General features: G+C 49.2%; 2 protein-coding genes across 5 annotated transcripts in view; one reads left to right on the top strand and one right to left on the bottom strand.

The window, feature by feature from the left end:
• Window positions 1–3,239, bottom strand: part of Ostm1 (osteoclastogenesis associated transmembrane protein 1) — a 115,553-nt gene extending 112,314 nt beyond the window's left edge. Inside the window, exons 1-2 of the mRNA XM_039099031.2 lie at window positions 3,189–3,239; window positions 2,937–3,077 (exon numbers count right to left, since the gene is read on the bottom strand). The gene's annotated coding sequence lies outside the window, so the exon portion shown is untranslated. The remainder of the gene's footprint in view (window positions 1–2,936; window positions 3,078–3,188) is intronic.
• Window positions 3,240–3,470: 231 nt separating this feature from the next.
• Nr2e1 (nuclear receptor subfamily 2, group E, member 1) lies at window positions 3,471–24,588 on the top strand. Of its 4 annotated transcripts, none has more exons than NM_001113197.2 (9): window positions 3,471–4,183; window positions 8,794–8,939; window positions 12,263–12,350; window positions 13,729–13,964; window positions 15,207–15,353; window positions 18,414–18,510; window positions 18,899–19,048; window positions 19,289–19,394; window positions 23,132–24,588. In NM_001113197.2, the coding sequence occupies exons 1-9, from the start codon at window positions 4,159–4,161 to the stop codon at window positions 23,292–23,294; spliced, it is 1,158 nt and encodes a 385-aa protein (NP_001106668.2). In that variant the 5' UTR covers window positions 3,471–4,158; the 3' UTR covers window positions 23,295–24,588. The 4 variants fall into 4 exon arrangements, with proteins under 4 accessions (NP_001106668.2, XP_038954989.1, XP_038954990.1 ...); XM_039099061.2 differs by lacking the exon at window positions 3,471–4,183 and adding an exon at window positions 6,664–7,024; XM_039099062.2 differs by lacking the exon at window positions 3,471–4,183 and adding an exon at window positions 8,454–8,577.
• The last annotated feature ends 1,959 nt before the right edge of the window (window positions 24,589–26,547 follow it).

The following is a 26,547-nucleotide window of genomic DNA, read 5'->3' as shown; positions in this document are numbered from 1 at the left end:
AAGTTTAAAAGTACTATTTTATGTCTGTGGGTGTTTTGCCCACATACACGCGTACACCACATGCACACGGAGACCAGAAGAGGGCGTCAGATCTCCAGACTGTCGTTATAGATGGCTGTGAGCTTCCACATGAGTTCAAAGATTCAAACTCAAGTCCTCTGCTACAGCAACAGTACTCTAATCGGTGAACCAAACCTCCAGCCCTGCTCCCCAGCTGCCATTTTATGTCTGTACGAATGCCCAGTCTCTTTGAGTAAGAAAGGCGCTGTCCCATTAATCTACATCCCCAGGTCTCACATGGTGGGTACTAACTACTGCTGCGTGAAGTTTTCTCCTGAATCAAAATGGAGTCAGCCTTCAATGAAACAGACCTGGGTGGGGTTGAGGCAGCAGACTCAGAAGAGGTTGGGGGGAGGGGGAGTCAGACACCTTTAATCCCCCACCCACCCACCACCACCCTGCACTTAGGGGGCAGAGGCAAGAGGATCTCTATGGATTGCAAGCCATGCTTTACATAGTGACTTCCAGGACAACCAGCTACACAGTGAGACCCGCATTGTGAAAACAGGCCTGAGAGGAGAAGATGAAGGGTTAGCTTTGGACCTGGTCCTGGAGGACCTCTAGATTTGGCTTTTCCCTTTTGCCAACCTAAAAATTTATCTTCGTGTCTGCAAAAGATGTTCCTGAGATAGGTGGCGCTTGCCCTCACCAATCGTTTTTTCCGCAAGAGTCTCATAGGGAAAACTTTAGAAACTGGAAGTTGAACAAAGGCACAATCTTTTTTTTTAATAAATATCAGTCTGAAGGTCAGAGAGGTCTAGTCACTTGCCTAAGGTTGCACAGCTAAGTGGACAGAATCTGATTTCCCATCTCCTGGTTTCCTTGCTGGGTCTCAAGCAGGCCCCTTGGGAAGTGTGCCAAGGGCTGCTTTTTTTCCTACATTCTGTGGCATCTCCTATGAGGCAGGCAGCGCTCGGAGGCCAGTGGATGGGAAATGAAGTCAGTCTCTGCTCGGCTAAAGATTTTTCTTTGAGCCCTGTCCCAATTAGCTTCAGTTTTCCAAAGTTTAGAGCCAGGGTCTCTGTGGCCTTCAGCTGGTTGGCGTGAGCAGAGGCCAGCCAGCCCTTGGGCTTCTCTGGGGATCTAGGAGCTGTAGAATCTAAGCCCGCCAGCCTGTTCTGGAGCAAGCTGCTGCCTTTACCACCAATCATGCCAGAAAGTCATCACGATGATTTCAGAACTGTATTGTGAATTATGCAAAGCGCTCGGATAATTACAGTCGGGCGCCCAGAATGCAGAACGCCTATGCTGCGGGGTGGGTAGCCCCTTGTGGCTTTTGCCAGAACTGGATAGTCCTCTCGGGGTGGGGTGGGGGTGGGGTGTGCGCGCGCACCCGTGTCTGTTTAGTAGGCTTCTTGGCACCTACTTCGATTAAGGGTTAGTTGGTGGCTGGAGAAAGAACATTCCAATTTTGATTGGGGGACAACTGTGCCGAGTTTGGGAGTATTTTTTCCACAAGTTGTGGTGTTTGTAAATGAATCAGCGGGCATTGCAAGAGGATTTGGAGTCGTTCGGAATCCAGGGCAAGCGGTGTCCTTCTACCTTCCAGACTGGGCACCTGAAAAACCCCTAGTTCTCTTCCTGCCCACAAATCCTTAAACAAGTCCATGTTTAGTTCCCACCACCACTTGCCCTCGTCTAGGCCCGCGGCAAATTAGTTCCACTTGAAGTCCTTTGTCCTTGACCAAGCGCCCCCTTCTGCCTCCACATCGCGATGGTGGTTTTGGCCGGGGCAGCATCAATTGGATTTCTGGCAAGAGCTAGGCGCAAAGACCCAAAGCCGAGCCTGGCACCCTGTCTCTAAAACCCTAGCCGGAAATGCCTTTCCTCTCTGGGCACCGAGTTCGAGTTTAAGCTGTGCCGCGAGCAGGGCTTGCTGGTAGCCCAAGTTGACTGTCAAAAAAAATAATGTTAATTTTCCCTCCCCGTCATCTAAAAATTCCCACGATACCCTAAACACGTCTTAGTTTGAAGGACCATAAAGGAGAGGCGGTACGGGAAACTGTCACCCACCTCTCGGTTGTTCAGGGTGGCCTGGCCCTGAGCCCAGTAGTTGCTGTGCTCCTCGTTCCTTGCCTGCCTCTCAGGCTCGGACATTCCGGGGAAAGTTGCTTTCGTGTGCTGAGGTCTGAGACATGAGCGTATAGCCCCTGCGGGTTGGGACCCGGGCCTTGGACCTGCAGGGCCGAGCAGGCACACGGGGGATGCCACAGGCACTGCAAACACTCTAAGGCCGGGTGAGGAGGGAGCTGCAGCGAGGGTGGGCTAGCGACGAAGAGGAGCGCTGGCCACTGCTCCCCCCCTCGCCCCCCAGCCTCCAATTTGGTCTGGAGAGCTGGAGGCGTGACCTCTGACCCCTGGCCGGACCCACGCCCCGAGGAGAGGCTGGCAAGCTCTTGTTCGACAAGTTCAGGCGGCCGAGGGAGCTTAAATAGAATTAATCTCTTAGAGATCGGAGATCACCGCTCCCTCGGCGCGCGCTGTCCCCGCGCCGCACCACGACCGAGACGCCAGGGATCTCTAGGATTTCGCATAGGCGACCGGGGTGGGAAGGAAGGTGGCGGAGCTCTCCACAGAGTCCCCCGGGCCTGCAGGGGGAAGCCAGCGACGCCCGCTGGGGACCAACCGCAGGAGGGAAGGTTTTGCCTTCCAGCCGCTCAGTGAGCGTAATGGAGGCGAGAGGGACTCCGCCAGCTCCGGGTTGGCCGGTTTTGCCTGCAAGAGGCTGGCGAAGCCCTCCCCGCGGCGGTGCCCAAACCCGTCATGCCAAGGCCGAGGGACCCCAAGACCCCAAGTCCAGTCCCCAAGTCCGCGCACCGCGACCTCCTCAGCTCTGGCTTTTCCACAGATAGTTGCAAAATGAATAAATTACTCACCTCGGGCTAGATCCAAGTTTTACCCAACAGAAGGGGCACGGGACCAACAATGAACCAACTCACATGGCCATGTCCGGGCGCGCACAATCACACACAGACACAGCTACCAAATATCTTCCACGAATCTATCTGTCTGGCACTCTAGAGAGAGGGGAAAAGCGTTTTGAGAGAGCCCCGTCACCCCTCCCCTCCTCCCTTGCCGTGAAATATAAAAATTCATTTTTTTTATTACAAGAGCGGCTCCGTCCTCACCATCACGCACTCACGGAGCCGCTCGCCCGTATTCACACTCTTAACTCGTCAGCTCCGAGAGCGCTTGCATTTTCTTTGGAAGCCGCTTGGAGGTTCATTAATATCATTAGCATTTAACCCCCTCCCTCTTCCCATCTCCTCCCCGCACATGGCTGACGTCAGACCCCGCCAGGAGTTGGGGGAAAAGCTAAGTGGGCCAGGGACGCCCTATTCCCCTCCCCGCGGCTGCCTGTCAGAGCGCTACTGGAGATATTACCAGAGACGCGGCCCGCAGCGACAGGCACAAAGTCACAGGGTAATGAACTTCGGGGACCCTTCGCCGCTGCGTGCGCGGCTGTCCCCGGAAACTCGGATCTGGCCACCTCTCCCCTTGGAAGATCTCCCAACCATCTAGTTTCCCGTCTCGGCGCCTGGGCTCTGCAGCGAGGAGCTTCTTTGCCTCTGAGACTGCGGCTGTGATTTTTGTCTTTCCACAGAAGATCAGCGGTCTGCAGAGAGCTGCCCACTGTGCTCGCCTGTGTGGAGGGAGATTGGAAACAGCCACAGGCATGGGGAAAGAGGGGAAGTTCGCCCTCTTTGCTCCGTAGGAAGACCATTTCCGTGTCTCCATCTCTGTCCTTCAATATTCCCCTAGCGCTGTCCTCCCTCTTCAGTCTGCCTGTCCGCCTGTCCGTCTCTCCATCTGTTTGTTCAAGACCGTGTCCACATCGAGCCGCGTCCCCAGCAGCTGCAGTTTTGCTAGAGCCGGGAAAGAAACTTAAGGATGCTTACATTTCCACTGTGGAACGAATTCTGAGCGCCCGGGAGAGCAGGGCAGCGCGCAACCGATAGCCACCTGTCTGTCTCGCTCGCCTGGGAGCCCTGCAGGCTGGAGGGCGGCTGGAGAGCGGCGGCGCCGGGCGGCGACGTGGGCGCCGTGGGCCGGGAATCCGGCACTGCCCACCAACCGCTGCGCCCCGGGACCGCCAGCATGAGCAAGCCCGCCGGATCAACAAGTGGGTACCTCTCGGGCAGCCTTGGGGTCCCGGCGCGTGGCCTGGGGAGGGCAGGCTGGGAGGCCGGGGTGACCCTTCTGAGAGCCCTGAATTTGAGCCCCAGAGTGGAACTCTATCGGGCCTGAGTGTCCGTTGGCCTCGCTTTCTTAGACTGTTGCGTTGGAGCGTTTCGTGCAACTAGGAGAGCAATTTCGTTGCTTCTGGGTGCTCGCCCTTCCCGGTCTCCCTGCTGTATCAGGAGGGTTGCGACCCGTCGCAGCCCACCGGTCCAGCGAGCCGTTTCTATTTAGCTGCCAGGTGCTGAGGGTGGGAGGGGTGAGACGGGGGCGGGAACTGGGCCGCAGCTCCAGGCGGCAGCACAACCACGCAGCCGCTCAAAAACTCGGAGCTCCGGCGCGCAAAGGCAACTCTGCAAAAAAGCGGATTTCGAAAGGAATGCTTTGCACCCCGTTTCCAGCTATTTCAAATAATCCTGCAAAACCGGGAAGCAGAAACCATTTAAAAGTCACATTTTCCTTAATCCTAAATCCGCGTAGGTCATAACTGGGGAATGTAAAGTATGGTAGCCAGTCTAGCAAAGAGAGGACCAAATCCCTAATCCCAAAGACTTTCCGAGCCGGAGCCCAGCACCGGCAGGAGTCTGAGGCCTGCTCACTTCGGGCGTTTCTTCTTCCAGCTTCCTTTCCCAGAGACCGCACTGCTGCATCTGACCTCTGCTGCTGACTTCCAAAGATTGGGGTGCAGGGCGGCTGTGCGTTTGCGAGCCCCAGAATATGCAAACCCTGAGAGTGCGTAGGCCTGAGCCCGCACGGAAGGCGCGAACACGGTGCTCCAATCTCCCAGGGGTTTTCCAGTTCCCGCCTTCCACAGGCCGGAGGCTGTGATTTCTAGGGTCTGTGTCTAGTGCGTACACCCTGGAGCTCTCAAGCTACCGGTGTAGTCCCCCCCACCCCCATAACATTTTTGGCTCTCTCTGTGAGTTCCTTCCCGCCCCCTCCCCCTTCACTCGCCCTCATTGTGCAGGGTCTTTGAAAGTTGGAAGAGTCTTGGTTACTTCTGGGGACTGATAATGAAGTCTCACTTAGGATGGGTAGATGCAATTCCCGCCTCCACCTCCCTCCCCGGTAAGAAGCAGCTTGTGTTTTCATTTTGTGCGTTTGTTTTGATTTGGGCGCTGAGTTTAAAAATTAGAGTACACTGAACAAAACGTGAAAGCCAAAAAAAAAAAAAAAAAAAAAGGAAAGGAAAAAGGAAAACGTTCAAATGCTAGGGCTGAGAGAAGAAACCCTCACCACAGTTACAGTGCACACAACCGACTCGTGGGCAGGACCACCACTCCCATTAGCCTTTGCCCTGGCTGTTCTGATCTCTGAAAAGTAGTGCTTGCTCAGGAAAAAAAATTCTTTTTTTTTTTTTTCTGGGTGAGTGTCTTTCCCAAGAGAAGCAGGAGGCCATTCCAGCTGCATTAAAACCTCTATTGCAAAACCCGAGGTGAAGCGCTTGAGCAGGCCTCCTGGCATGGTCACCCTGGAACAGCCAACCCTGTCTCTGAGATTTGGGGGAGCTTTGCTCTTTTGAAGCTCGAAGCTTTCAGCGAACTTGAAAAGTGGGGTCTCAGAGGCGAGGGAAGGTGTGGGTGCGAAGCTGGGCTTTCAGCTCTGCACCCCGGCTCTGTGAACTAAACAGACGCTGGCAGACTCCGGATTTGGGAGTCAGAGAGGGCACATGATGTGCGAAGGCACTTTCTGGGGAGACTTGAGTTTTTCTAACTCGCCAAGCCTTGGAGTTTGGCCTTGAAGGCCTCGAGACTCCAGTCAGTGCCCGGTGGCTCTGTAGAAGTTGTTCTCGGGGCGAAGGAGCAAGACACTGCAAAAAAAAAAAAAAAAAAAAAAAAAAAATGCTGCTTCGTCCAGGTTTGCAGACCCTGGCTACGACAGGAGGAAATTCTACGTCCCTGCGGCCCAGGCAGTGAGGGGCTCTGAGAGCAGCGGGGTGGGACTGGACCCTGCGGGGCAGGGAGGTCTTCATCTGACTCGCTCGGCTGGAGAGCAGAGCCTTGTTACCCGGATCCCCGCCTGGGTGGTACCAAGACCTTGGCCAGTCACCCTTGCAGCCTAGACTAACTTCTTTCAACAGCCTCTGATGGTAATTACAGTAATCGAAGCTGCCATATATCTTTAAGCAATTATGACACACAAAAAGCCCCGAGGGGACCCCCTGGGGAGGGAAGTTAAGAACCGTTTTCCAGCTTCAGGAAACTCTGGCTTGACTCACGTCTGAGCTCGCTCGGCTTGCTAAAAGAGAAGAGCTATGCCGCAGTCAACCAGCTTGTCTGTGACCCCAAGTCACCTTAACATGGCTGGGTGGCGGAGTTTGAGGCGTCGACCCTCTATGCCCTGGAATTTTCGCTTCCCTCCCTTCTGTGCCCCGCCCCGGCCCAGCCTCTGCCTGGGTTGGGAATTCAGCCCTTAAACAAGGCCGAGCAGCAAGACCAAGTGGTGACAACCGGGCATCCGGACCGATGAGCCAGAAAGGGGTCATCCGCCCAAAGCTAGTCTTCTGGCTGCACTCTGGTTCTACAGAAATATGTGACAGTAGGCTCCAATCTGGATGGGAAGACTGGGTGACAGGGCCCACCTCTGCTTCCCCTTCGGGGCTCACTCTCAGTGCTACGGGGAAGAGAAGGGCAGCTGGGGCGTCAGTGCTACTGAGCCCTTAATAGGGGCCCCAAGCGACCAGAGGGAGGAGAACTTTGGAAGATCTGAACTCCCGTTCACGGTTTCTTCAGGGAGTGCTGTGCAGCAGAGCTCGTGGCCAAGCGGTCCAGGCGCGACCGCGACCGTGAGTTGTTTGGGGAGTAGTGACAGGCCCCAGGGGGGTGAAGGACAAGACCTACACTTGATTCACTCCAGCCCCTCCCTTCCCTAACACAATCTCCGCTCTTGCCCGGCGGGAGAGGGGGCGCCGAAGCGGTGGCCGCAACGCCGAACGCCTCCCCCGCCAGCCTTTGTCGCCGTCCGAATTCCCATGCTACTCTTTTTGACGGGTCACTGGTGGCTCTATAGGCAGGTGCTGCGGAGGGGTTGTAATTACCCCGGCTGAGCCGGGTCCTTACCGACCTCCCCCTGCCGGGTCCCCCGCACTCCCCCCTCCACCTGAGGAGGAGGCCAGGGCCCGGAGTGCAAGCCGCCTCAGGCGCCTCGGGGTTCCCTAGTTAAGTTCCTACTTCCCTCGCCTCCGGGCCTCCGCAGACAGCGCCCTATCCTCCCCAGCTCCGCTGGCTCAGAGCTCCCCACTGCTGCCACTCCGGCCCCCAACCTGGGTGCTCCAGGAGAGTCTGTGGGGTTCCCAGGAGGTCCGAGATCGCCTGGTCCCGGGTTGGAATGCTTTCGACCCGCAGCGATGAGAAAATCAGGTGCTAATTGTTACTGACTATATACTTTTAATGATAATGTTAACACTTTTATAGATACTCCCATTGTTTTCGGAAATTTTTCTTCGTCTCTAACTTGCTTCAGGCACTTGTTGGACTCAAGCCTGAGAGAAAACACGTACCCCTCCCTAGTACCCTCTTCCTAACACACCCAAGCCCGCAGACTTGGGAGAGTCCAAGCAGAGTTCTCCTGGGTGGGTAGCAATCCCAGAAAAATTAGAGCCATTCAAAAAAACAAAAACAAAAACAAACAAACAAACAAACAAAAAAACCCCAACAACTCCCCCTTCCTCCAGCAGCAGCAGCAGCAGAAGAAGAAAAAAAACCCGCAGAAGATGCCATCACTACGAAGTGGGTGAGGGGAAGGGACCAGTGTTTAGACGGAGAGGACTTAGGCATATGGGGGGAGAGAAGACTACCTCTTGCTACCCCAACTAGAAAGCCACCCATTGGATATCTCCGCTCTTGCTCAGACCGGTTACTCCCCCCACCACCACACACACACACACAGAACTTTTTTTTTTCCTAAAAGAAATAATTTCTCAAACTCGCAGCACTAAGCATTTTTTTCCATAGGTAAAAAGAAAGTTGGACAATTACCACTACCCTTATTATCATTAATAATCTAAGAATTGGCATCACAACAATAACCCTAATAATAACAACCGCCGGGCTCAGCTCAGAGAAAACTCGATTGCCTTCCAGCTGCCAACCTCGGTTCCAGTGGTGTTTGTTTTTCTTCTTTTTCCCTTTTACATTTCAAGTTTGTCTCCTTGCGCGCTCACTAACAACTCCCCCCCCCCCCCCCCCCGTTAAATGCAAGAGCGGAGGAGGAGGGAAGCAGCCAAACTTTCGGCGGAGCAGAAAGGCAGCGGCGGGCCGAGCTGCTGCCCGGGCCTGCTGTAATCTTTTATTCCAAAATGGGTCTCGGCGATTAGAGGAGACCCAAATACAAGTAGCGGTGCGTGAATAATGCTCATTGTAGGAAGCTGACACTTGCTCAGGGAAAAAAAGTTTGCCTATAAAATCTCTTCATTATCTGCTTTTACCGCAGCTCCGATGCTAATCCCCTCAGAGGTCAGATTGCTTAGCATCTCTCTCCCCCTCTCCCCTTTCCTCCTTCTCCTCCGCCCCGCGCTCCCTCTCACCCTTTCCCCTCCTCTACTCCGTCTTTCAGGCCGCATTTTAGATATCCCTTGCAAAGTGTGTGGTGACCGCAGCTCCGGGAAGCACTACGGCGTCTACGCTTGCGACGGCTGCTCTGGATTCTTCAAAAGGAGCATCCGAAGGAATAGGACCTATGTCTGCAAGTCTGGAAACCAGGTACTCACTCAGGGTTGAGCTGCGCGGCTCCCCTCTGCGTCCGCCCCCCCCCCCCCATTTCTGCCAAGGCTGCCTCTGAATTCCCTGACCTTGGTCCTCTTCCCTCCTCCGTCTCAACTTTGGGTGGCCTTCTGTCTCTGGAAAGGCCAGCTTAGGTTAGGGAAGGCAAATGACTCCACAGGACAGAGTCAGAACTCCCATGGTTTTGCTACACCCTTTTTTTTTTTTTTTAATTCCTTGGTCACATTTTGGCACTGAGCAAGGCCCACACCCAGTCTGAAGGCCTGCCCAGAGAACTCGAAGAAGCAAGCAGAAGCAAGCAAGCAAGCAACCCATTAGGCTACCCACCCTTTGCTTTCCCATTCTTAGCAGCAGCCAAGCTCAGTCTAAGACCACTGAGCTAGGACCACCACTCCTTTTGCTAAGACCCCCAAAGCGATCGCTGGCTACTTAAAAGCCTTGCAGCTTGCCAGATACTGGGTGCTTTTGGCTCTGCAGATGCAGGACTGCTCTGGAAGTAGGCTAGAAGAGGAGGCTCAGAGGAAGTTAGGTCCCTAATCCTCCTTTTCTGCTTACAGATGAGCCTGGGGAGTTGCATTTCAGTCAGGCAGGGGCTGACCTATCTCACAGACACGGGGCAGGTAGGGAGTGTTCTGAGCCCAGCTAGAGCTTCCAACCAGAGCTAACTCCACTCCCAGGTCAGAGGCACACGTCTACCTACGTGGTCCCTTCTGGTTCCACACTTGCTCACCCTTAAGCTGAAGCCTTGCCTTCACTCCTCCCAGACTCCCAAGAGTACCTCAGTCAGGAGGCATCCTCTGGTAACCAAAAGGGTGAGAAACACACACTGGGTAGTGTGTCGCCATCTGGTGCTAGTAAACTATTGCCAGTTCTTGTTCAGATGGAAAATTTGCTCTTACCCATTCCCCATAGGTGATTTTGATTGGCGGCACACACAAGAAGACATGTGCGGTTTAGATAAGTTATTTTGACCTCCGCAACCCTCTCCCCTGCTTTCTTGGGTTCTCAGTGTCTGGCCCACCAATATCACATTATATACACACATGGGATTGTATCCCAGAGGATCCATAGGTTTGAGATTCTGCAGAGTGCCAGGTGCCTACTTAGAATACTGTTGTTGCTGTTGTTGTTGTTGTTTGAGGAAGGTCTTGGTCTGTAGCCTAGGCAGGCTTGAAGCTCACAACCTTCTTTCAGTCTTAGGTGTGAGTTACCACACCAGGCCACATTATCTTTTATGTGTGTGTATCTAACAGACAGAATTGGGAAATCTGAGGTGTTGTGCTTCCAAGGAGGTGGTCATCAATTCAAAGACATTTATACCAGTCCATAGTGAATACAAAGAGGTAATAGCATCGACCCCGTGTCCTTCCTTGGCAAACGGAGTAAAGACTCCAATTGAGGCTCCCTTCCTTCTCACTGGTTCCAGAGTCTCACGTACATTTGATAGGACTGAAAAACCCACTTGAGACATCAAGATACAGGAGGAGATACCATTCCAATTGGATATTCAACCGCAGTCAATAATAAGTAATTCGGAACTCTGTACACTGAACTATATTTTACTGCTGGCCAAAGATGCTCTGATGACTTCTAGGAACTAAAAACCCAAGTTCTTCTTCTCTTGTTCAAGGACTAGGTAAATACCATTTCAATTTCTTATTAACAGCATGGATGGCATTTAGAAGCCACTATGAACAGCCGTCTGTCTTTACTTTAAGCAAATCAACATATTTTGTTTTGTGTTGGTCCAATGTGTACGCACGCCGAGTATGTGCTGTGAATTACATCCCCAACCCAATTCAATGTATTTTAATTGGTGAAAAAAATTAGATGAGTTCTTGTGTGTCATTTTCCTTATGGATATTTCAAGAAATATACTCATCCCAACTTCAGTGTCTCTAAATAATTACAATTGTGAGACAAAATTAAAATATTTGTCTGTGTATAAAACACCTGTGCAGAAGGCTAGGAGCTTTCGCTCAGTGGAAGAGTGATCCCAGCCCTGAGCACTTCCACCCTAAGCACTTCAAAACAAAATATACACATTATGTTTCTGTATACCTGTCCCCTCAGTAATGACAGGGACACAAATGAACACTAAAAGAAACATCATCTGAGCTGGCTGAGGTGGCAAGGAGGAGGGTCACAGACTTAAGGCCAGCCTAGACTACACAGTAAATTTCAGGCCACCCTCAACTATAGAGCAGGGAGACTCTGTCCCCAAACCCCAGGATCTGGGGATACAGCTCAATGATAGACACAGGCCCTGGCCCTGCCTTCAAAACCAGCACCAAATAATTAAACGGGTGGAGGAAGCCTTACTTCTTAGTGGTTTTGTTTGTTTTGTTTTGTTTTGAGACAGGGTCCCACTCTGTAGTCCTGGATGCCTTGGTCTCACCAAGATCTGTCTCTGCCCCTTCAATGCTGGAATTAAAGTTGTGCACCACCACACCCGTCTAAATCTTCTTTTTATATACTCCCCCTCCCTCACACACATCATACATAAAATTACATAAGACATTTGTTTGTTCATCCCTGTCAGATAAATATTTATAAAGCAGCAACTGTTCTCCCCTCCCCCCCACCCCGTTATCTGGCTAGTTCTTCACTCTGCCTTACCCTCTTCTCAGGCTCTGTCCCCGCATCTTTCAGAGTTATCCTCTGCCCATCAGCTCCGCCCCCACACTCTCTCTGCAGGCCTTGCCCTTCTAAACATCCTGGCTATCCACCTCCCGTTCTAGAGCGGAGAGTCCTCAGTAGCTCAGGGTTGTCTCTGCCTTGTGGTTGTGTAAGGAGAGGACATAAAGGTGCGAAGAATAGGTGGTCGAGGTTTACCCATCAGATCAATGGGCTCACTCGAGGATGGGAGTCAGCAAGACTCCAGACAGAGAAGCATCTAAGGTGGCTACAGGGCTTAACTTAGAGGCCAGCTTCTGGCTGAGTTCAGGACCAGGTCGCTGTCTTCGGTCCTGAAAAAAACGTCATCTGCGCTCTGCTCCGCTTACAGTTTTCTTCCTGAGCTTCTTCTGTTAGCCGGAGGAGATCTCAAAAAATCAGGAAAAACCTTTCTCTTAGTCCAACTCCCTGAGGTCGAGGACTGATCTTCTTGCCCCAACCCTGGGAATCCGAGACCTTTACTTACCTGGTGGTGCCCAAGTTTTTCCCATTTCACTGGGTCTGGACATCCGCCCTGAGAGAGGGGCTGGCCAGAGTCCTCACGCTGGGTCTCACACCCCGGGACCAGAGTTCTGGTCCCCACCTAAGGGCTATGGGGGGCTCTGACTGCCTGCGGTCTGTTTCAGGGAGGATGCCCCGTAGACAAGACACACAGAAACCAGTGCAGGGCGTGTCGACTGAAGAAGTGTTTGGAAGTCAACATGAACAAAGACGGTAATCAGTGCATGCCTTTATTCTTCTAATTTTGATTGGGCAGTAAGTAAATTATATGTACAGAAAATAGATGGCTCTCCTATGCATGTAAATCATTTCCCCAACAGAACTCTCCTCTCCAGATGCTGGGAACTGGCCTCAGGCTGTCATTTGTAGCCTCTGAGAAACTGCAGCAGTCCCCAGCTGACCCCACGGTATTCCAGGAAGCCCCATACTCACACCGGGAAACTTGTGCCCCAAACCCACACTCACAAAAGCAATGCCTGCTGGCAGGAATCCCATGCCCAGGTGCATATTTCCTGCTTAGGATCCTAACCCCATTTCTCACCTCTTCTTGCTGTCTTTTGTAACCTCCATAAGACCTCATGATTCATTGCCCAGCTCTCCAAGCACAGAGAGGAAAACGCAAGATCTCAGGTCTTCATTGGCAAATTGGCAAATTCAGTATAGCCATTGAGTTGGCCCTAAGCTTTTCAAGAGCCTTTTTTTTTTTTTTTTTTTTTTTTTTTTTTTTTTTTTTTTTTTTTTTTTTTTTGGTGACCAGAAGAGAGAGAAGGGATGACACACAGAACCTGCTCCCTGAGGCCCAAATTCAAGTCAGACCTGGGTCTTAAACAAATTTAGGATTTAGATAAAGCTCCAAGCTGCATTTCCTGGCCCTCCTCAGGTCTGGACTTTGCAAGGCCATCCCCGGGTCTGGGAGAAGGTTGGGGAGAGCCTGCCGTGTAGTGGGCCTGGCGGTGGGGGCTGCCTGTCTGGAGCGCCGGCTCTCTGGCTGCTCAGGAAGCAGGAGGGAGCGTCCAACCTGTTGAACTTGTGTATTGACAAGTTGTCATGCTCTGCGGGTGGAAGATTGCCCTGAATTAATTTGTTTGTTTAAACTGTTGGCGGTAATCGTCACGTCCCCTATGCCTTCCTCCGGCACTTTCGGAGCTGGCTCTCCCTTGTCCCATCCCCCAGCGTTCCTTGGGCTCGAATCCTTTTCTTTTGGGGCCTTGGAGGCCAAAGCTACGTAGGGAGACCTGGAGGTGGAGGGAATCCATCTCGGAGGTCCTGGTTGCGTGTGATCCTCTTCCTTGTCAGTGGGAGCGACTGCACCTTGTTATTCCAGAGACCCCGCCGAGGGTCCTTGGTTTCCCTGAGAGTCCTGGGTGGGGAGGACCGCCGAGCACCTCCCTCACTTTTGTCTAGCTCAGATCCCTGCTTCCCACCGGTACGGGGAAAACACGCCCAAGCAACACGTGCCCTCTTTCTCCTTCACCTCTGCCCCGGTGGTAACCTTGCGGGCCCATAAGTGACATTGGAACCGCAGCCCGCTGCATCCAAGTGTCACCGCGCCTGTAACCCCAGGCCTGTGTCCATCTTTTTGTCTCTGTAGCCGTGCAGCACGAGCGGGGCCCTCGGACGTCCACCATCCGCAAACAGGTGGCCCTCTACTTCCGTGGGCACAAGGAAGACAACGGGGCGGCTGCGCACTTCCCCTCCGCAGCGCTGCCAGCCCCCGCTTTCTTCACAGCGGTCACGCAGCTGGAGCCGCACGGTCTGGAGTTGACCGCTGTGTCTGCCACCCCTGAACGGCAGACTCTCGTGAGCCTGGCTCAGCCCACGCCCAAGGTTAGTGGCTTTGCTGGGTTCAAAGAGACTCCTTTTAAGCGGGGTTAGCCACGCTCAGTTCTGAGCTGAGGCGCGGTCTGGGAAAGATGGAGGGATTCCCAGATGCCCTACTCTGAGTCTCCTGCTCCTTCTGATGAGCTAAAGATGCTGATGCTTAACGCGGTAGACCACCCTCTGTGGGCCGCTACAAACGCACACTCCCGGGGGTGAGGGGCGGAGGCCAGAAACTCGCACTTTTAGGGAACTAAATCGGTTGGCGAGGGGAGCCCTCTAATCCCAGAGTGCAGCCCTACCTGTCCCAGAGGCCAGAACTGACCAGAACAGAGTTGTCTCCACCTGGGGGAAAGGAACTTCCTGAGATGCTCCGAGATCTATAAGCTTGGACAATCTCAGCGCAAGAGAGAAAAATGTAGAAATCACTGTTAGAAAAGCTGTATTTTTAAATTTTTTTAAAATTTTTTTTGTTTGTTTTTGGTTCTGCCCTTACCCACAATAAACAACTCCCACGGTTGGTCCTACCAGCAGGGTCCCAGCCTGAGGTACCTGGGAAGACTGCCACCTAGGGACTACACTTCAAGCTTGGAATTGATTCCTCCCAAAGCCCCCTCTGAAAGGGAAGAACCTAGGATTTCCCCCCAGAGGAGGCCAGCTGCAGCCTCACATTCGGGGAAGCCAAACACCTGGGCACATACACAATATTTAATATTGCTTTCTTACCCTTGATGCGTATAATAAGCTCTGGAAAGTAGTGTTATGAATATGTTGTCAGTTATGAATGGGAATGCTCTGTGAATGATTAAGATGTCTAATTGAAATATTTCCATAATATACTAATCCTTTCTAAAAATACTCATATGCATATTTGTGTTTGGGGTGCCTATTAATTTATACTTTTTTTTCTCATCTATTTTTATTTACACAAATGCAAGCCATTCTTGTCTAAATTGGGAGCCAGGCCTGGAACTTGGCTCAGCCCAAGAAAATTTTGCTGCAGGGGACAGAATAGCCAGACACCCCTTTGGAAGACAGAAGCCCCCAACGAAAGCAAACATGCCTTCCCCAGTAGACAACATTTCCCAGATTCTGTAGATAGAGACGTTTGAAGGCAAGTGAACGTTTAACCAGAGCAGCCTAGCTTCTGGTTAACCAGGGCACTGGAATGTCAGCCATTTTTTTTTTTTTTTTTTTTTGCAAAGCTGGGGTTACCTCACTTGCAGCGTTCATCTTTCTTCTTCCTCTCAGTATCCCCATGAAGTGAACGGGACCCCAATGTATCTCTATGAAGTGGCCACCGAGTCCGTGTGCGAATCAGCAGCCAGACTTCTCTTCATGAGCATCAAGTGGGCAAAGAGTGTGCCAGCCTTTTCCACGTTGTCTTTGCAAGATCAGGTAGGGCCCACAGGGTACTGAGGGGTGGGAGAGGAAGCAAGGGTGCTCATCCTTGTAAGCTGGATGTCACCGCATCTACCAGCAAGGCAAGCGTGCATAATGAACAACGAGGGAGCCGTTTATCTTTAGGAATATCATTCTAGAGGTTCAAAATACCTACGGAAAAATTAGAAGTGTAACTTGTGGCCAGGCAGTAGTGGCAAACACCTTTAATCCCAGCACTTGGGAAGCAGAGGCAGGTGGATCGCTCTGAGTTCAAGGCCAGCCTGGTCTACAGAGCAACTTCCAGGACAGCCAAGGTTACATGGAGAAACTCTTGTCTTGAAAAAAAGAAAGGAAATGTAATTGCATTACTTCAGGGTAGCTGGATGTGTTCTAGGTAAAACCCATATAGAAGTACATCATGCCTTTTTTTTTTTTTTAAAGCTGGGCCTTGCGCTTGCTAGGCAAGCACTCTACCACTGACCCAAATCCCCAACCCCACATTATGCCTTTTTAAAGTTCAATTGAAACATCAAGTTTAAAATCTTAGTATTCTCAAACACTGGTGGCAAGCCAGGCAGGAGGCTGCGGTGCTCTAACCCCTACTCAGCTCACTCAGGAGGCTGAGGCAGGAGAACCTTGAGTTTGCAGCCAGCTTGAGCTGCAAGGAAAACCATTGATAAAATGAAGTTTTCTTACAAACACTCACGATGGGAGGACTAGAAGGTGGCAAAGGTATTTATTCCCTGGTGAGGGTTTGTATCTTCAACGTTTACTCTCCACTGTGGGTGTGTCCAGTGTTGGCTCCTGATTCATCACCATGTAGAACCAAGAGGTGCCGTGTGTGTCTTGTCGACTTGTCTGGTTTGTTCTTGTTCGTCTGTTTGGAGACCTTGCTGGCGATCAGATCCAGGGCCTCCTGTGTGAGACGATGCTGAGAGACACCCCTGCTTCCTTTCTGGACTCTTGCACTACTTTTAGACCTTCTGGAAACAAAAAAGCAATTTTATGTAGTTCTTTAGTTACAAATGATGTTCAGAAGTAAGAAAATTAGGTACCAGAAAATCTTGCATTTTAGCAACACATTTTGTTGTTGGGGATTTTAAAAATATTAAAATGTAATCATGACATAATTTTCTTTCTTTCTTTCTTTCTTTCTTTCTTTCTTTCTTTCTCTCTTTCTTTCTTTGTTGTTGTTGTTGTTTTGAGACAGTCTTTCTCTGTGTAGCCCTGGTTATCCTGGAACTTGATCTGTAGACCAGGCTAGCTTTGAACTCATAAAGATACACCCGCTTCTGCCTCTCAAGGGCTGGATTAAAGGCCACTACCACCTGACCATAATAATATTACTAATGAATGACTCCATAGGTATATATGTCTCTGCCAATATATTTTTAATCTTAAGAGGAAGGAAAAGGGGCTGGAGAGATGTTCCAGTAGTTAGGAGCACTGGATATGCTCCCAGAGGATATGGGTTCAATTCCCAGCACCTACATGGCAGCTCGCAACTGTCCATAACTCCAGTTCCAGGGGACCTGACACCCTCCCACAGATGCACATGTAGACAAAACACCAGTGCACATAAAATAAAAAGAAATTATTTTTTAAAAAGAGGAAGAAAGAATCAGGAAAACCATGATTACTTACACTTGAGGGCACTCACAGAAATTAGTGACAAATAAAGACTAATAAGCATTTTGTGTGTGTGTGTGTGTGTGTGTGTGTGTGTGTGTGTGTGAAGCCTGGACTTCGTACATGCTCAGTGAGTGCTTTCCCTCTGTGTTACACATGTAGCTCTAATACATAGCTCTTAAAGCAGGGGGCTTAGCCCTTTTCATACCTAACTGTAAGCACATCCTTCTAGACGCTTCTTCCAGGAGGGTAAACGAAGGGCCAAACACAAGTGATCTCTTAGCATGAGATATGACCACAATTATTGTTTATCTACAATTCTAAAAATATTTCCTGTATCCCATGCAATAAAAAATGTAAAAAGCATTTTAAAATATTAAGCATTTTAGTGTAATTGTGAGTTTAACCACAAACCTTCAAGAGTTTTAGCTTTCGGAAGTAAATAAATTATTTTATATAAATTACCCAGCATTGGACAGGTTTTCTTTTTTTTCTTTTGACAGATTTCTAAACATGGAGAATTGTTTCCAGATTTACTGGGTACATTTATTCTTTTGCTTCTCTCCGAGAGAGAGAGAGAGAGAGAGAGAGAGAGAGAGAGAGAGAGAGAGACTATGTATATGTGTGTGTGCACACACACACACTCTCATATGTATAAATTGGCTATTTTTTTTTTCCTGAAAACAAGAATTTGTAGACTCTAATCCTAATAAAATTCGCTTTCTGTCTGCCACTTAGCCTTTTGCTAGAAGCCCTTCAGGGATAAGCAAACAGTGAAGTGGAATTCAGTGTATTAATTTGGAAAAGGAGCCAGATTTTCATTTTAAATATTCAGTAGCACATTTTATTAGAATGAAGATGTCAGGCACCTTGATGCTGTCCACTTATGAGTCTCAGAAAAATCAGGCAGGGAGCAGAGGTAAACTCAGCAAAACCCGATTAACATAATTACACCCTGATTTTCCCTCCTGCCTCTTGGGAATTAGTGAATTCTCCCTCTTCCCTCTCCCAGCCCCCCCTCAACTCTCCAGGAAGATGGGAACCCTGACCGAGGAGCTTAGTCAGACAGAGTCAGTGTTTTACACCAGAGCAGTCAGCCTGTTCAGCTGCTGCTGCTGGCATTCGACGGAGAAGCCTAGGTCTCTAGACAGTTTCTAGGTGGGCGGCAGGTATCAAGCAAGGACGTGAAGGGCTAACCCTTTCCTGAGGGGAGTGAACTTTGACGAGCTGGAGAGGCTGACTGTGAAACGCATGTGTGTGTCTGTCTATAAGCACCACTTCAAAAAGCAAATTGTGGGAGATAAGGGGAAAACAAATTATTTGGGGGTAGGGGGGATTGTACCAGGACAGGCATTTAAAACGCTTTAACAGAAATTTACATATGGAAATTGTTTATAAATTTATAAATTACACACTATATTATATTATACATCTATTGTATGACAGCTGATGCTTTTGGAAGACGCGTGGAGAGAACTGTTTGTTCTAGGAATAGCACAATGGGCCATTCCGGTTGATGCTAACACACTACTGGCTGTATCTGGTAAGAATTGCACAATTTAATGACTTTGTTGTAGAAATTACCATAAAAATACATTACTGAAAAAAGAACAACATGTAAAGAATAACAAATCCCCACTGAACAATGGAGTATACCTGTCATTTATAAATCTATATTTAAATGCAAATAATGTTGTTTCCTTGTATTCATGACTGCCTGTATTGTTATTTAAATGCAAATTACTGTGTTTGTTATCATCCAAAAAGAAGATTTTATATTAACTTTCATACAATATAGCCAGTTTACACGGGACCAGATATCTCAGAGTGACAATTGGATAGATATTGATATGCAGGGTTTTGTCAAAAATCAATATTAAAACATGAAAATGCCTTCATATTAGAGTATTTATCCCAGATTTCCATTCTAGGCATGAATAGTGATAACACAGACTCCCAGAAGCTGAACAAGATCATATCTGAAATACAGGCTTTGCAGGAGGTGGTGGCTCGATTCAGACAGCTCCGATTAGACGCCACTGAATTTGCCTGTCTGAAATGCATTGTTACTTTTAAAGCCGGTGAGCAGACACACACACCCCATTAATCCAGCTACTTCAAAGCCTAGCCCTAGACCGACCCGTGGGGGGGAGGGGGAAGGAAGGAAAAAGAAACGGGCAGAGGTGGTGTTGTTCTTCATGGAATCGCGGTTGGAGGCTTGCAGGCTTTCTAGGTGGTCATCTATTTCCCCGTGGCCCTGGGCGCCCACCGTGCTCCCTGTGCTGCTGTCTCTCACATTTTCCCCTGGTCTCCATTTCCAGTTCCTACCCACAGTGGCTCTGAACTGAGAAGTTTCCGGAATGCTGCCGCCATTGCCGCTCTCCAAGATGAAGCCCAGCTGACTCTCAACAGCTACATTCATACGAGGTGAGCTGTGCTTAAGAAAGTTGCCTCGTTGTGGATACTCCAGAAGGCCGGAAGAAGCCAGTTATGACGTCCTGGCTAATTATCCTGTTGCCAGCCTGCTAATTGGGTTAGAATCCGTGTCCTCACTATTCTCCAGAGGGGTGAGAAGGGCAAAGTGAATTAGGTGATGTGTGTGTGAGAGTGGAGTGCACCGCTGGGCACGGGTGACGCACCGAAAGATTCGCGCATTTGTTAGCCTGGACTCAGAGAGAGTCATAAAGCACTGAAGTCCGAAACATTGGGTTGATAGATTGGAAAAGGCACGGATGGTCCCTAGAAAGGTGCTGTTCATCACAGGCCAACCCCGAGTTCAAGGAGCACAGAGCGGCGGACAAAGGCCATCTCTGCTCTGGTCATGACTGTTGCCTGTCTTTAGTGGTTGGTGTATGTTGAGTTGTCTAGGGTCCCAGCACCCACAACGTTACCTCTGTCTACACGGGGCCCTCTCACTGATGTAGGATTTTGGTAGACACTCTCCAACGTAGAGGATCAATAAAGTTCCCCTGGCCCAGCCCCACTGTGCTCTTTCTGAATCTATTTTGAGGCGCAAAAAGGCAGGCTTTACAAAGAGTAGTAAGTGGGACCTCATTAGCTTCCTGGGACGTCACAATGCCATTTAAGAACTGAAGACCGTGAGTCTGCAACAGGCACAGAACATTTAGAACTGAAAAAGAAAAAGAAGCCTCTACTTATTCATGCTAACGATGGTGTCATTACATTAAATTAATGTAATGCCAGCAGCCATCGGTGCCCAAGAGTGAGACTTCCCCATTCATGCTGGAATTTCGGCTGGTTTGATCTTATTCAGGTCTTGTGCGTGCAGCCATAGCCATTGGGTTCGTGCGTTCAGCAGGCCCGCATGTCTGGAAGGCCCTGTTTCAAAGCAGTCTCCTGCAACTGATGGCTCTTTCTCTCATGCTACCCCACTTCTAAGATGAGGCCCAAGCCTGGGGGGAGGGGAGATGTGGAATGCGATACAGATGTCCTGTTTCTGGTCGAATGAGCCCACAGTCTCTCTTTTTAAAATTTTATTTATTTTTATTTTATGTGTATTGATATTTTGTCTGAATGTATGCCTGTGTGAAGTCAGGTTCCCTGGGACTGGAATTATAGACAGGTGTGAGCTGTCATATGGATGGTGGGAATTGAACCTGGGTTCTCTGGAAGAGCAGCCAGTGCTCTAACCATTGAGCCACCATCTCTCCAGCGTCTTCCCCCTCCCCCGTTCCCTCCCTCCATGTCTCTACAGTTTGACCAGTTATGTGGGTCTCTGTATTAAACCTCATCTACCGATCTACTGGAAAAAGCAACTCCCTGGTGAGGGGTGGGAGCCACACTAACTGTGGGTAAAGGGATTAAAACGTAAGAGGGCAGTTTGACAGTGTCCGTTTATCAACACCATAACAGGAGGCTCTCCTCTAAGGTGTGTGACCTTCTCAGTCCCATGGTCTTAGCCCAGTTAACAGAACCAGGCATGAGTTCATCTTGTGGAGCGGCCCTTAAGTCCACTACAGAATAATCTTGAGTGACCACACACAAACACACACACACACACACACACACACACACACACACACACACAGTTTTTGTTTCTAGGTGGTACTCACTGCGTGTATAATAAGGACTGAGGGACCAGGTCTTTCCCAACCAGAGAATAAAGGGCAGAGGGGCGGAGTGGCTAATCCACTCGCAGACAACCGGGAGTTAACACGTGGCTTGGGTGCGGCTCAGTGACTGAGTACTGATTGCTGTGTCCACACAAGGCTCTGTGTTCATCCCAGCAGTTGGGCGTCTGTGGTTTCTGGAGTCTCCCAAATCCATCCTTTCCAGAACATGTTCTCTGCAGCAGCTTCTTAGTGGCAAAGGTTTAGCCTGTTGGGCAGATGTCACGGACGTAGTAGAGACTGTCTAGGCATCCCTGTTACCTCAGCTTTGCAGAGATCTCTCTGCCCAATCCTGGAGAGAGAAACGGAACCTCAGAGGAGAGAAAGGACCAAAACTAAAGGAAGGCCTAGCAGGTCGCTCAGCAAACAGAATAAAAAGGTGAAACTTAGGTGTTTTGCGTTTCTCTTTGCTAAGGTGGTCGTTTGGTATTTTGGTTCAGTTGGGTGTTTTTTTGTTTGTGCTTTCGTTGTTTTTGGTTATTGTTCTCTGATAGGGTCTCACTCTATAAGCCAGGCCGACCTGGATTCACTAGTCCATCTAGTCCAGGCTACTTTTAAACTCAGGGCCAACCATCCTGTCTCCACTTCCCAGGTCCTGGGATGACAGGGACGAGCCACCATATCTGCCATTTACTCTAGACACATGCCATCATTTCTGTGTCACCTTATTAAGTGCGCTCTGGTGCCCTGTCCAGGGTTCTGATAAACTTAATATGATGAGATCCAAACGGGGGTGGGTGGGTCAGAGTGATTTATAAGCTTCATGTCTGACTGAACGGCGTTCTTCTTTGTCCAGAGCTAAGAGAGGAACATGGAAGTTGTCCTCCTAGACTCTCTCTGTAGAGTGGGGCTATTGGCCAGTTGAACACAGTTAGCAAGGCCCTGTGAAGAGATTTGATATCTCTCAGTACCTGTGGCTGAGGTGGAACCCGGCTCAGTGGACCTCTGTCTCTGAAACTCAGTTTTAGGTAGCTTTGTCTGAGTGGAGGGATGCTTTTCTACAGAGGGCGTTGATGTGTCCTACTCCAAACCATTGGCTGGAGGAGGATCAGGGTTTGAGAAGGTGGGGCACACACATCTAAAGACAGCAGGAAATTGAATGTGCGCATCTGAGTGCAGATGTGTGTTGGACATCAAGTAAGGACATTGTTAAGCAATTTCTCACATCTTTAATTATATGCCAATTTCATTGACATGAAAGTTGGGTGGCACTGCCACCCAACAGAACTCAGTCTTTAATTTGCAGCGTGATAAGGGTGGAATTATTCCTGAGAGTGACAAAGTATAATGCCTGAATGATAATTTGGAGAATTGCTTAGAAAAAGAAGCCGTTTTATTTGAGAGAAATCGTCTGTTCAAGAGTGTTGAGAATTTAAAAATATGAATTCCACTGCCAACTTCATAATCAACCCTGTGGTCATTCCCTACAGTGATGGGATTGCATTTATTGTTTGGCTTAAAATTAGCATCAGGTGTCTTAAAGCTGATTTGTCTAGAAATAAAAATGTACTTCCTTTGCTAATATAGATGGATAGATACATAGAAACATAGATAGATAGATAGGTAGTAGATAGATAGATAGATACATACATACATGTATATATACATACATGTATACATACATACATACATGTATACATACACACACAGATACATATATAGATACATAGATACATACATACATAGATACATACATACATAGATGACAGATACATACATGCATGCATAGATTGATAACATAGATAGATACATAGATACATAGATAGATACTTAGACAGACAGACAGACAGACAGGCAGGCAGACAGAGAGCATGTGACTTGGGCAATGTTCTTCCTATTTTGGAGAATTCCAATAGTCTTTCTGTGAAACAGGGACAGAAGCACCTATCCTGAAGTCTAATGCTGGGACAATATGTTTCTAAAGAGGCCCAAGTCAGGAAGTCCCCCTGGGGTATGATGTGTGTTCAAGCATTAAGGTGTGAGTTGTGGCTTGTGTGGGGCTCTGACATGCTTTCCTGGCTTCTCCTATTGCAGATACCCCACCCAACCCTGCCGATTCGGGAAACTCCTGTTGCTTTTACCAGCTTTACGGTCGATTAGCCCATCCACCATAGAAGAAGTGTTTTTCAAAAAAACCATCGGCAACGTGCCGATAACGAGACTGCTTTCAGATATGTACAAATCCAGTGACATCTAAGGTCTCCAGCACCCACTTTCCAAGACGGGGCAGTATCAGATGGACATCTACCGTGCAGTATGAGCCTCAAATAACGAGACTTTCTGGAAGGAGAAACCTGGGAGGAAGTGGCCTTCAGGAAAAAAAATGTCAGTGGACACAGAAAAATAACTATGACTTGCTGCTCCCCTGAAGTGGGACAGCTGGAAAGACCAGGGGTTACAACGATTACTGTCTCCATGCCCTGGGATGGGGTGAACTGGGGTCACCAGCACAGGCTGAGCCAGGCGTTCTGCCTCTGACCTGGGAGATCCGGCTGAATCATTCACAGCTGAAAGACAAGCCGTGCTTTCTTCTCCTGTGTAGCACATAAAGTCAGTCAGTGAACAGTTCGTGTGTGACATCGCCATATACTGCGGCCTTCAGAACTCGGTTGGGTTGGAACACTGACTTAAAAAAAAAACAATGCTTAGGTTTTAAATCAAAAGTATTATCAAACGTTTTTCCTCCTATCATAATACTTCATTAAGTGGCCTTCAGAACCAAGCGAGTAAGCGGACCATAGCTTATGCTGTGTGGTGGTTTCCTTTCCCTCCCCCTCCCCTACCTCCTTTCTGGTTTTCTTTTCTTTTTTTCTTTTTTTCTTTTCTTATACCGTAAGCCAGGCAACCTCGTCAGAGGTACTGATGGCAAAGGCATTTCTCAGCAAGACTTCAGGGTGAATTAGCACAGCTCTACTGAAAGAACCCCGGTCCGGGAGAATCCCGGTCTGGGAGGATGAGTCCAAACAGCGAAACCAAATGGAGTGGAGCCAGGTGACTGGGTGAGGCGGTCGCTGTCCCGTCATCAAAGTGCTGAAGCCAAAGGCCGTAGGGTCAGCGAGTCACGCTAGGCAGTGAACAGGGAAGGAAGCCAGAAGGAACTTCAAGGAGATGCGTGCTAAACGGATTCCTGAACATTCCACTGCTAACAGCCTGAGACTCTCAGATGCCTTTCAGAAAACTCTGGTTTCTAATAAAGCCTCAAATGCATACATTACCCCCCCCCCCCAATGCCATCCTACACTCTTAAGCTGCTCCTTGGGTATGAATCTATACTTATGGAAACATAGAAACAATTTGAAATAGCTGCTGTACTCTTCACGTTTTGATTTATTAGGTACTAGCACCGAGGGGGGTGGGAATTCAGCACTTGGATGGACTAGCATAGTATGAGTCAGACTTCTCTTGTACAAATCGAATTAACTGATTTGTGAAGTTAAAAGGTTGTACTCATTGTATTTACAAAGAATAAAAATATATTGAATTTAAGTAAACACTGCCCGGTTTCTTTCCCACCTCCCTGGCTTGTTCAGCCCCCCTCAGCTTCAAGGTGGTGGCATCGCCATCTGGCGTAAATCGAAAACCAAAGCTTGAAGCCCTTCATCACAGAGCAGAGAGAACTGAGCTCCGCAGGAAGTGTCCTTTCTACCATCAACCCCAATTCGTAAAATGATGAATGAAGAAGCTGTGAGATCCCATTCTCTATGGCTCTCGGATGTAATTGCATCTGTTAGGAGAATTGCTGAGTGAGGAGGGACAGGGTTTCATTTCCCTGAGTTTCCAGCCTTACCAGTCCTGACCAGAGTTTGCAGTTGCAGTACTGGTGAGAGATGTGGGGAGGGAGACACAGGAAGGCGGTGCAGCTGTCCCCAGGAGTGCTGAGGGAAATGGTCCTCACTGCAGCACAGGCAGAACAATGTGGACTTGGGGATGGCAGGCCAAGCAAGACCTGGATGACCTCTGTTCTCCTTTGAAAAGACCTTGCAGACGGGGTGCACAGAAGCCCAGCCATCCACACCTTGTCTGCTGACTCTACAAAGAATGGGAAGTCCACCTTGCTTGGGTAGCACAGTGCTAGAAGATTGATCTGTTGTGCAAATGGCTGTGAGTTCAGGACCATACACGAGCAAAAGGTACTCAACTTTGTATGCAAAAACATCCCTTCGACTCTGTACGTCACAACTTACATGCCCATCAAGAGAGACTGGACATACCGTGGCACACAGGGAGTTTCTAGGTCCTTGTGTTTCAGTGAGGGTAAATCAGACTCATGAAGGAGAGAAAATGAATTGCATGGGAGATGTGTGACCTGGTACCATTTATATAGTTTTGCAACCTACAGATCAGATACTCTTTGGAAGCATTTAAGTGTCATAGTGAACATTGGATGCAATCGTGAGTGGGATAAATGCTTATAGCAATTGTAGACAGAGGTCAGGGTCTGGGACTCAGCTCATAGAATGCTTGACTAATGTATGGGGATCCCTGGGTTTGATCCCATCCCCATTACTGCATAAGCCAGAAGTGGTACAGCACATGGACAACCTCGGCACTGGGGAGGTGGAGGCAGGAAGAGAGTGGGGTCATTCTTGATACATAGCAGATGAGAGGCCTGTCTGGGCTACGTGAGGAAACTGTTTCAGGGAAAAAACAAAAAGCAAAAAACCAGTATGTGTCTCAGTTAGGGTTTTATCACTGTGAAGAGACACCGTGACCAAAGCAACTCTTATAAGGACAGCATTTAATTGGGGCTGGCTTACAGTTTCAGAGGTTCAGTCCGTTATCATCATGGCGGGAAACATGGCACCATCCAGGAAGGTATGGTGCTGGAGAAGGAGCTAAGGGTTCTGCATCTTAATCCCAAGGCAGCCAGAAGGAGACTCTCTTCCTGGGCCCTGGGCAGAGCTTGAGCATAGGACCTCAGAGCCCACCCCGACAGTGACACACTTCCTCCAACAGGGCCACACCTAATAGTGTCACTCCCTGTGGGTCAATCACTCAAACATTCTATGGGACCAACCCTATTCAAACCACCACAGTATGTAAAGAAGCCCACTTTCCCATCTTGAGGCTGGATCCTGCAGATACTGTTCTCTGCTAACTGATGTTTTGGTTTGGAACTTTTGTAAAAGTTGCAAGCCTGGCTCGATTCGCCCTTGTAATAGCAGAGATGACCAAGCAAAGACAATCTAGTGAGAGCCTGTGTTTTGTGGCTTGTCACGCAAATTTCATCCCCCTTTGATGTTACTGAGAATAGCTTAAGGTAGATTACCGTTGTACTTATTATTATGGGTTAGTTAATCACTGGTCACCCCACCTGGGAGGTAACTCCTCCCCTGAGGATAGCGTGAACCATGGGCTAGGTCTTTCCAGTGGTAAGTAACCTGGCTCGAGATTCTCAAATCATTTCATTGACAGCTCAAGGAATTTTGTCATCTAATTTAGGATACCAT

The sequence above is a fragment of the Rattus norvegicus genome, chromosome 20 (genome assembly GCF_036323735.1).
Source record: "Rattus norvegicus strain BN/NHsdMcwi chromosome 20, GRCr8, whole genome shotgun sequence".
NCBI lineage: Eukaryota > Metazoa > Chordata > Mammalia > Rodentia > Muridae > Rattus > Rattus norvegicus.
The sequence above is the reverse complement of the archived record's forward strand: the minus strand, read 5'-3'. Positions and strand labels throughout refer to the sequence as shown.

Bases quoted from the DNA above. Each gene is read 5' to 3' on its own strand.
- Nr2e1 (NM_001113197.2), top strand. From the start codon at position 4,159: ATGAGCAAGCCCGCCGGATCAACAA. The intron at 15,354-18,413 runs GTAGGGCCCACA...ATTGTATGACAG, and splicing joins CGTTGTCTTTGCAAGATCAG to CTGATGCTTTTGGAAGACGC. The intron at 18,511-18,898 runs GTAAGAATTGCA...TTTCCATTCTAG, and splicing joins CACACTACTGGCTGTATCTG to GCATGAATAGTGATAACACA.